The sequence below is a fragment of the Ochotona princeps genome, chromosome 17 (assembly GCF_030435755.1).
Source record: "Ochotona princeps isolate mOchPri1 chromosome 17, mOchPri1.hap1, whole genome shotgun sequence".
Classification (NCBI taxonomy): domain Eukaryota; kingdom Metazoa; phylum Chordata; class Mammalia; order Lagomorpha; family Ochotonidae; genus Ochotona; species Ochotona princeps.
Window position 1 is genome coordinate 1489962 of NC_080848.1, and position 10458 is coordinate 1500419.

The 10458-nt window shown below is 67.4% G+C and overlaps 1 protein-coding gene across 2 annotated transcripts; it reads left to right on the forward strand.

The window, feature by feature from the left end:
- Positions 1 to 8094: 8094 nt before the first annotated feature.
- Positions 8095 to 10253, forward strand: CBX8 (chromobox 8). Of its 2 annotated transcripts, XM_004592854.2 has the most exons (5): positions 8097 to 8281; positions 8579 to 8622; positions 8839 to 8904; positions 8999 to 9065; positions 9318 to 10253. In XM_004592854.2, the coding sequence occupies exons 1-5, from the start codon at positions 8213 to 8215 to the stop codon at positions 10188 to 10190; spliced, it is 1119 nt and encodes a 372-aa protein (XP_004592911.2). In that variant the 5' UTR covers positions 8097 to 8212; the 3' UTR covers positions 10191 to 10253. The 2 variants fall into 2 exon arrangements, with proteins under 2 accessions (XP_058531872.1, XP_004592911.2); XM_058675889.1 differs by having other exon boundaries at positions 8095 to 8622.
- Positions 10254 to 10458: the final 205 nt, after the last annotated feature.

Genomic DNA, 10458 nt, shown 5'->3' on the forward strand with positions numbered 1-10458 from the left:
GCCAGAACAAAGGAGACCCAAACTCCGGAGCAGGAGCTGCCCTCGCTGGCGGAGGGGGCCCACACCCGTGCCGGCACCTCGTGCCAGGCTGGGTGCCAAGTGCTGGGCACACCACAGCTGGGTGCAACTAAGAGCTGGCTCCCGGGGGGCGATGGCAGGGTTGGGGGCGGGGAGCGGTGTCACCCCTTTCTGTGCCTACAGGGGCAACCCTCACTTCCCCGGCCAATCCTGCTGCCCCTCCCCACCTACCCCTCGTGCAGCCCAGGCCCCTGAAGTCCTTCACTTGCCCAATTTCTGGCTTGTCCTCCTTGGGACACAGGGCAGAGCGGTGAGTGCTTCCTCCAGGGAAGCAACCTAAGTACCTGACAATCCTGGGACTCCCCTTCCGGACCCCACAAAAACAGTGGGTGTGTGTGCCTGCATTCCTGGGACCCGAGGATCCACAGCCAACACCTGGATGGCAGCTTCAGCGAGGGATGGTGCAGGCACCCAAGGCACTTTCCTGGAGTCCGTCTCGACCCTAACACCGCCCCACTCCCACAAACAGTGCTGGGAGGAACTGCTCCAGGGCACTCCCGGCTCACCCTGCACTTCCCAGGGACCTGGCTGGCAGCGGTGGGGGACGAGGCGACTCCCTGCTCCTCCCACCCCCCACCCCTTTTGCTGCCACTCACCAGAGGTCTGAATGGTGGCCCCAGTTGTTCTTAGATGTGCCCAGCTACTGACAGGGAGGGTGCCAACCCCACTGCCTGGTGGGGGTGCTGTGTTCTCTGTTCTGGCCCTCTGGGGGCTGCGCATCTGGGAGGGGAGGTCTGGGGCTGTGGGGGGGGCACAGTTCCAGGACAGGATCTCAGGGCAGGACAGGGTGGAGATATGCTGACGCTCCTTCCTATCACCAAAGGGGGGTCTGGAGCACAGGGGCTTCAGCCAGCTCCACGCAGCCCCCAACCCCTTGTGGGCCCTTCATCCCCTCTTCTCCAGACACAGGGGCCGAGCCTTGGGAACCTGATTCAGTGCCCAGGTGCCAACACCCCTGCGTTTACTGGCTAGGACAGGGCTGTGGGGCAGGATGCAGGGGCATTTCACGGTGCCTTCTCTCAGGGATGGTGATATTGTCCCTCTCTCGGGCAGCTGAGCCTTCTTCGGGGGCAGCAGAGCTGGGACAGGGCTGCAGGAGTGACCACACAGCAGAGGGAGCAGCGGAAGCCCCGGCTCCCTGGCTGTCCGGGGAGCTCTGCTCCACCTCCAGGCCCTGGGCACACTTGGTCCTTCCTCAAGGTGCTGCGATCCTCTGCCCACGGCCCCTCCCACACCCCAGCCCTGACTTTCCAAGATTCAAGGGTCACGCAGTGTGGAACTTGGCAAGGCTTCGTCCCCTGAGGCAGAGGACAGAGCACCTGTAGCCCCATGCCCTCCCTGGAGGGGTGGGGCGGGGGACCTCTGAGCGAACAAATTCTGTTGCTTAAGTCAACAGGAGCCCAGTCCCCTCAAATTCATTTATTTGTGGGCTTTTCTCTTCACTGTTCTTCATATTAGAAGATCAAGGCTTCTATTTGATTATAGAAACATATTAGACATAAACACATACTGTATTATGTGTCCTCCTCCACATAACATGTCGCCCCCACCACGGCCCACACCCCCTACCCATTCTGCTTTGAGTCCAACCCACAACTGCTCCGCCCCACCGTCTCCCACCCCAGAGTAAGGGAGTGCTCTGACCCCATTTGTCCAGAAGTGGGGGAACAGTCCCTGAAGGCCCCAGCCCCTTAATCTTCCCCCACTCCCCCCACCTGCGGCCACAGCTCCTGCCGCTCCTGGCTGTGCCCCTTAACTCTGCCATGCTCTTCACTCACGTGGCCCAAAGCTAGCCGGGTTCTACCCCTGAAAGTGGCAAATGAGACACTCAGGCAGGAGAACGCCTTCTCCACTCCCAACTCCATCCTCCCACTCGCCCCCAGTCCTGGCCAAGAGCCCCCCTCTCCCAGGCTCCTCCCACCGCTACCCTCCCCCCTCCCGGCCGCCCCTCCAACTCAGCTCTCCTGACCACCAAGTCTCGGTTTTCAGGCTCTCAAGAACTAGCCCGGGAAAAGAAAATTAATTTCGCCTGTGATTGCTGTGCTATTCCAGATAAGCCATTATTATGCAAATCAGGGTGTGCGCTCGCGGGCTGGAGGGGGACGCGGCGGCGGTGGCGGCGCGAGGCAGCCCCAGATGTGTGTGTGTTGATGAGTCGGGCCCCAACTTCGACAGCGCGGGGCCGGGGGAAGAAGTCGCGCGTGTAGAGACAGCACCGTGTGCCCCCGGGTTGGGGTTTCGGGGACGAGGGCGCGGAAGGCGGTCGGGGTTCCCTGGAGAGGGGCTCCCAGCTCCACGTGTCCGGGCTGCGCCGCCCGGGTTGGGGCCGCGGAGACCCGGGGCTCACCAGGGCAGCCCGGCGCTTGCGCGGGGACGCAGCAGCCTCTGGCCCCATGCCTTCCGGCGGCCCCGGAACCGGCTTCCCGGCTTCTGGGCGTGCGCGGAGCCGCTGCAGCCTCGACGCCACCCAGCCCCGGCCGCGCCCCATCCCGGGACAACGACCCTGTGGGTGGGTGGGGGCGTACACGCGACGCTCTGATCCGTGGGCTGCCAGCAAAGGTGCCCGCCGCGGCAGAGGCCTCAGCGGTTCCCCCAGAGTCCCTCTGAGGCAAGGATCCAGGTGCCATCGCACCGTCCTCCCCGCCTCATCGCGTGGACTCCCAAAAGTTTTATCCGGGCTTTTCCCGCTCCTGGGCACTCCCGGTTCAGGAACTCCATGGGGCGGGGCCGGACTTTGGATTCTGGCCTGCTCCCAAGGACCCCGCCGTCCGTCCGGAACTAGCTCCTTGAGGTCCTCGGCGAGCCAACGCCAAGTGGCTTCAATTCCTTCCGCTTGGGGGAAGGGTAGGAGGCGACCGGCCGGGAAGGGCCAGGCCGAGCCGAGGGGGCCCTGGGGAGAGCCCTGTGGAGGCTGCCGTCGGGGTGGGCGCGCAGCCACGGCCCCGCTGGAGAACGCCGTGCCCAGCCCTGCGGGGCTTGGGGTCCGGGCGGCCTCGCTGCGCGCAGGCCCTAGGCTCACCGCCCCGAGCCCTGTCCTGCGGCGGGAGGCTGTGTGCGCCCACCTTCCCAGAGTGCGGGATTGCGGGGTTAGCGGGCGCGCACGCACCCTGCGGCGGGCAGACTCAGCCCGTAGCCAGAGGGTTGAGCCGTCGGGGCCAGCGCGACGCGGTGCGGAGTCGGCCGTCACCCCCACGCCCAGCATCAGCCGGCGCTCCCTGCAGTCCCGCTCTGCGCGGTGTCTGGTCCCTTCCCTCTGAGCTCCCTTTTCCTCTGGGGTCAGAGGGGAGGACAGGGGACGGAGCCCCCAAATCTACACTTCCAGGACGGGACAGGGGCACGCAGCCGCCGGGCTCTCCAGGACACCTCCGGATCGCCTTCCCCTGCACCCCCGTGCCGCCTTCGGGCTTCCCCGGCCCCATTTCGCCGGTCAAACCGGGCGTCCTTCCCGGGAAAGAGTGAGGAGGGGTCCGCCCCGCGGCGCGCATGCGTGCCTGGCCGGGCGCTGTGCGCGTGCTCCCGGCGCCCCGCGCTCCCCGCCCGCTGCCCGCCGGCCCCCCGTTTCCGGGCAGGTGTCCCCCGGGCGAGCCCACCCTGCGCGGGGCAGCGCGCAGGTTTCCCTGCAGGCTCGCCCTGCCAGCGTGGGCTGGTGCGCGTCCGGGAGGAGGTCACCCCACTGGCAGGAGGCGGTGCTGGGCGCAGGACACGGCCGCCACCGACCACAGGCGCAGTAATAACTGCTGTTGAGCGCGCCTTTTCCTGTGCCTGGCCGTGTGAGCTCACTTCACCCTGCCGTGAACCCTGCCGTGAACCCTGCCGGGTGAGTCGACCGAGAGGTGGGAAGACCCTTGGCAGGAGGACACAGAGCAAACGCGGCCAGCCGGACCCGGGCGCTCCACCACAATGGAAAAGGGAAGACAGCCGCCAGCCTCCAGCCGGGCTGTCCGGCTCAGCTACAGCCTAATCCTCCTCTTTAGTATTGTTATTCTTTCCCCTGAGAGTTTTGGGAAGCCACTCAGCTGGGGGTCGTTTCCAGGAGAGGCCACTAGCCCTTGTCTAACCTTGAACTCTCGGCTCAGGTGCTTCAGGACTGCGGAGTCCTGGAACATCTCCTGTGCTGTGTTCCCAGGCCAGCCGCCTGGCCTCCGGGTACCGGCTGCCAGCTGTGATTGTAGAGACAGCGGCGCCCGTCTCCGGGGCCGGGAAATGCAGCTGCTGAGGGGATGCTCAGCGAGCCGGAGGGGGGCCCGTCCCGGGTGGACGTTCTGAGTCTGCAGGCTTGTGGGCGGTTCAAGGGGATCCGACCCTCTGCGGGAGCTGCGGGGGAGCAGCTAGAGGCTGCAGCCCAGCCCGAGGCGCCCCGGCTGGGTCGGCCACCTCTGCAGGGTGAGCGTGCTGGGGGAGGGGGAGAAGGGCACGCCCCTGGGAGCCGTGGTGTCCCCCGCTCCGCGCCGCAGCGGCCCAGCCCCGGCCCTGGTGCGGGTGTCTGCCAGCTAGGGATGCGGCCCCGGGGTTGCGGGGCGGCGGGGGCGGCGGCACACACGGCCGCGCCTCGCAGCCGCCCGCCCAAGGCAAGCGATTGGCCTCCAAATCCGCCCGCGTCCGCGGCCAAGACCGGGCAGGTCCGACGCCCGCCAAGCCGCCGAGTTGAAAGGATCCCAAGGAACGAGCCGAGGCCGGCCTCTGCCGCGGGCTGGGAGGACGCGCCGGGGCTTGCTGGCCGGGCCGGCTCCCGCGCCCCGGGAGCCGATCCCCGCGTCCCGGCCGCCCCTCCCCTCGGGCCTCCCTCCTCCGAGTCGCAGTCCGTGGGCAGTGGACACAGGGGAGGCGCCAGGGGGTTCCAGGAGGTCGGGGCTCCGAGTCCAGTCCCGCGCATTCTGGAGGTCCCCCTGGAGATCCCCCTGGAGCAGGTTCGAGGCCCTTCTTCGGGCGGGACAGGAGACCCGGCTTGAGGAAAGTAGGTGTCCCCGGGTAGGCAAGTGTCCCCATTTCCGTCAACAAAGACTCCAGGACAAATTATTGGGAGAAGGGGGAGCTAAAAGAATCGCCGACAGTTTCCTTCCCAAAAACGCGAATCTGAGAGTATTTGATTTCCACTTTCACTCCCCCACCCCCGCCCCCACGCACGCCCCGTCTCCGAAGACACTCAAATTGCAGCCATATGGGGCGCAAGGAAGAGGCGGCGGCTACCTTATTCACTGCAGAGGCGGCGCACGCGAAGCCGGCTCCGGCAGGGCAGGGAGGAGCAGCCGCGGTGTTCTCGCGCTCTGGAACTTGTGCAGGCTCCGGGCACGGGGTTCTCAGCTCTTCCGGAGGGAAGAGAGGCTGCGCTAGATCCCCGCCGCTCGGGGAGGCAGGGTGGAATGAGACAGGTGAGGGGCGCGCCGGGTCCCCGCAAGGTTCCTTCCCGAGGCCAGTGCCCCGTCCCCACCTGCCAGCAGGCGCCCTCTCCGCCTGCCCGCCTAAACTCACTCGGGCAGACCCTAGCTCCAGGTCCTTGGCAAGTTCAGTTCTCAGACCAGAACCTGCCGCCGGTTCCCCACCCTGTGGGGGGTGGAGGCTGCCCGGGACCTGCCATCTCAGCTTCCTACCCCAGCTTGTTCAATCTCTCAGCAGGGGTGAGACCCCCTCTCAGCGGGGGACTGGAGTGGTGTTCCCCTAAAGTTTTGAGCGCAGGGACTCCCTTGAGAGCCAGGTGTGGGCTGAGCTAGGATTACCCGACACCTCTCTTTTTCTTCCACAGACGTTCCAGGCGAATGCCCGACGTTGGCAAAGTCAGAATTCTCACGGGGGACCGTTTTGCTCAGAGCCTGGCCTCCCGCCAAGGAGTCGTCACCCGTCAGGAGGACCTGGGGGGAGGGAGGTGCAGGACAAGAGCAGGAAAGCGAGGTGAGTGACCCACAGCCTGTTAAGGGGTGGGGGCTGCGACGGCAACACCACGGGCGCCCTGGACGCCTCTGGGGTTTGCAGGCAAGACAAGGAAAAACAAGAAAGAAGGGAAAGCGGGAGGAAGAAAGAGGGAGAAAGGAGAAGAAAGGAGGATGGGCCAGTCCACCTCTGCTTCCCTTGGGTCAGGGAGCCCCGCAGCAAACTGGAGACCGCCACTCCCTGCAGGCACAGGGGCGCGCCGCGGAGGAGGTTAGGCGTGTGGGGCGGGGGACGAGGCGGCTCCTACCCCGGCCCGCTCCCGCCTCCCAGGTGGCCCTGGAGCGCCCCGAGGGCCGCGCCCCGCGGCGGGCAGCCGGTCCAGGAGGGGGGCGGGCGGCGCGCGCCCAGCGACCCGGGCCCAGGGCGGAGGGTGGGCTTTCTCCGGCGGGGAAACCAGACACTGATAGGCGGCGGAGGCCGACTTTATTTTTACTGCCCAAACTGTTGGAAAGTATTTATGCTTAAACAGAAACAGCTGTATCGCTGGCACCGGCCGACGAAACGATTTGTTACCGGGAATGACTTTTTATCGTTCGGGACGCAGCCGTCGGCGGCCTCTCGCGGGCGGCCCGCGCGGGTCGCCGGGGCCTTGCGGGGCGTCGTCGGCGCGCGCTGCGTTCCGACGGAACGGCTCTCGGGAGCCACGCAGCCACCACGCAACGTAGGCGAGCGAGGCCGAACACCGGGACCCGCGCTTCCAGGGGGCGACGGCGGCCCATCCCGCGCCACGCCCGCCGCCCGCGGCGCCCCTAGCTTTGGACTGGAGGCCGGTTTTCCGCTCTGGGCTTCCTGCCCCTTGGAGTCAGACTCCTTGGCGCGCAGTACTTTTCTCTCCTCCCTTTCGCCCACCCCACCCCTGGCTGAGGGAAACCGAAGTGGTTCAAGTGTGTGTTTTGTTTTGAAAACTAAATCCCGGGCTCCCCGGGAGTGAGCCGTGCAGCGCGGAGCCTGGACGGGTCGGAGGGGCAAATGGGGGTGGCTGGGCCATCAGAACCCAGAGCTCCGAGGGCTGGTTGGCGTGGAGTCCACGGTCCGGCACGGCCTTCGCCCCGCGTCCCCGAGCCCGCCATCTTCACGCAGGAGACCCTCTGGCTCTGTCCGCACTGGAGCCAGCGACGCCCCCTCCCCGCCGCGAGCGCTTCCTGCCCCGCCGTTTCTCGCAGGGCGTCCACACAGCGTGTCTGGATGAGCCGCGGACAGGAAGTGCGGGGGGTCGAGGGAGGCCGGACGCGCTCCCGGGCCGCTCGCCCCATCCCCACGCTGCGCCCCAGACTGTGCCCGTCTTGGTCTTCCTCGCCCTTCACACCGCCAGGTCGGGGGATGCGGTGTCTACCAGGGCCCCGGGGGCAGGTGCGGGCGCCGGGGGAGGGAGCAGCAGGAAGGCGCGCGACGTCGCCCCGCGGGGGCTCCGGGGCTCGGCATCCACCGGGTCTGCGTGTGGCGTCCGGGCTGTGCGCACCCGGAGAGTGACCGAGACGCAGGCACATCGATTTGTTAGCTGGGGCCGGGCCGGCGACGGCGTTGCCATGGAGACCGAGGGTCGGCCGGTGCGCTGTCGGGGGGGCGCGGGGCGTCGGGGGCCCCCCAGCACCTGTGCATTGTGCACTGTGCGGCGCCGGGGGTGGGGGCGGCAGGGGCGCGCTCGAGTCCGGGGCCGCGGGGTGGGGCGCGCCGAGGTCGGCCGTGCGCGGGGCGGCTCGGGGGCAGCTGGCGAGCGCACGGGGGGCGGGGCGCCCCTGGCACCGGGAGGACCTGGCGGCGGCGGCGGGGAGGGGGCCTTGGCCAGCACCCGGGGCGCGCGGCCCCCCTCGCCAGCCCGGCTGACTGACGGCGGCCTAGCCCGGCCTCCGCGCCGCGTCACATCCGCCGGCGGCCCCCGCCTCGGCGCGCCGGGTCCCCGGAGCGGCCGCGGGCTCCTCCCCTTGGCGATCGGAACGCGGGTCACGTAGCAACGCGGGGGAGACTGGCCGCGAGGCGTGGCCCGGAGCGCGGCCAATGGGCGCGCCGGGCAGCGGGCCCTGGCCGCTCGGCTCCGGCGACGTCGTTGGCAACACGTGGGGCGGGCGCCGCGCGCGGGCGGGGCGGTGGAGCGAGCGCGCGCGGGCGGGGGAGCGGCGCTGACGTCAGCGCGGAGTATTATGGGCTGTCGTGCGCTGGCTGCTGCTTTTCTGCTCCTGGAAGCGGCCGAGGGGGGAAGCGGCGAGTCAACATGGAGCTCTCGGCGGTGGGGGAGCGGGTGTTCGCGGCCGAAGCCCTCCTCAAGCGGCGCATCCGGAAAGTAGGTGTCCCGGGGGGCCCAGGGCCTCGGCGCGGCCTGGCCTCGGCTGCCGGCCCAGCTCCCTTCCCCCAGGTCCCGGCCGTGGCGGCGGCGAGCCCAGGCGCTTCCCCCCGGACTGGCGGCGATGCTTGCATGCGTGGGGGGCGGGGTGCGGGATGCAGGCCGGTGCGTACACTTTGTGCTGCGGGGATGCCGCGGGAGCGTGCGTTGGGTGCATGCGTTTGCGCGTGGCTTTCTGGTTGTGCTCCCGGTGCACGCCCCCGCCCACCCGCGTTTTTTTGCCTTTTGCGCCTGCAGGGACGCATGGAGTACCTGGTGAAATGGAAGGGCTGGTCGCAGAAGTAAGTAGCCCCGTGCAGTCCGTAGCCCCGTGCAGTCCGCACCCCCGTGCAGTCCGTAGCCCCGTGCAGTCCGTAGCCCCGGCGCTCGCTGGGGGGGTTCTTTCTTCCTCTTTGCCCCTGCACGCTGAGACACAGCACAATGCCCCCCTAGAAAAAGTTGCACAGCCCTTTGCCCGCTCCAGGCAATGACGCCCTGTCCTTCCCCTTGGCCTCCAGGTACAGCACATGGGAGCCGGAGGAAAACATCCTAGATGCGCGCCTGCTGGCGGCCTTCGAGGAGAGGTACAGCCGTGCAGACCCGCGGGAGGTAGGGGGCCGAGCCCCACCTGTGCCCCACACTCATACCCTCCCCCTTGTCCCTGCCTCCTTCCTCCAGGGAGCGCGAGATGGAGCTCTATGGCCCCAAAAAGCGAGGACCCAAACCCAAAACCTTCCTTCTCAAGGTAGGGTGGCTGTGGCAGGGCGCTGGACAGACAGCAGGGGCTAAGGGGGGTCACCAGCTGCCAGTCTGTGACTTAGGAGAGGAGTCACCCCAGAGGGACACTGCCAGGTGTGTGGGGGGCACTGGGCCACACTGCAGGTACTGTCATGTCCTTGGCACCCCAGCCAGTGGCCTTGCTTGCCATGCTGCCAAGTGTTACTGGCCTGGGGGACACAGCCCAGCTCCAGTGCCCACACCAGCATCTCTCCCACAGGCCCAGGCCAAGGCCAAGGCCAAGACTTACGAGTTCAGAAGCGATTCAGCCCGGGGTATCCGGATCCCTTACCCCGGCCGCTCACCCCAGGACCTGGCCTCCACCTCCCGGGCACGTGAAGGCCTTCGGAACATGGGGCTGTGTCCTGCAGGGAGCAGCAGCAGCACCTGCCGGGCGGAGCCCCCTCGGGACCGGGAGCGGGAACGCGAGCGGGAGCGGGACCACGAGAGGGAGAGAGAGCGGGGCGCCAGCCGCATGGACGACAAGGCCAGCTCTCCGGGGGACAGCTCCAAGAAGCGAGGCCCCAAGCCCCGGAAGGAGCTCCTGGACCCCTCTCAGAGGCCTTTGGGAGAATCCAGCGACACTCTGGGAGACTACCTGGAGGGCCAGAAGCTGGACGACGGCCCCCCGGGGGCCGGGAGCTTCCCTGCCGGCCACAGCGTGATCCAGCTGGCCCGGAGGCAGGACTCCGACCTGGTGCCGTGCGGGGTGAGCAGCCCCAGCCTGGCCGAGGGAACAGGCAAGCTGGCCGTGGACAACTTCCCTGCCAGGGTCATCAAGCACAGGGCTGCCTTTCTGGAGACCAAAGGCCCGGCTGCCCTGGACTCCAGCAACCCCAGGGTGCGGCATAGCTCGGGCACCCCTGGCTCTGTCGGGGGTCTGTATCGGGACATGGGGGCGCAGGGAGGAAGGCCCTCCCTCATTGCCAGGATCCCCGTGGCCAGAATCCTGGGTGACCCGGAGGAGGAGTCCTGGAGCCCCTCACTGACCAACCTGGAGAAGGTGGTCGTCACCGACGTGACCTCAAACTTTCTGACCGTCACCATTAAGGAAAGTAACACAGACCAAGGCTTTTTTAAGGAGAAAAGATGAAGTTGTCAGGGAGGCTGACGCCAGGACAAGCGGGCAGGCAAGAGGGAGTGCGGCCTGGGCCTAGAGCCCGGAGCCCCCTGGGATGGCCCTTCTGGCTGGCCCTGCCCCCAGCCCCGCCCCTTCTCCCTCCTCCTCACCGGTTTTTGTTGGAAAGATTATCTCTAGAGCTATATTTTCTATTAGATGTAAATATGTTATTTAAGAAAAAATATCTAAATATATATATTTCAACTCCTGAAGTTGTTTTATTTAAATGGAGAGAGAGACA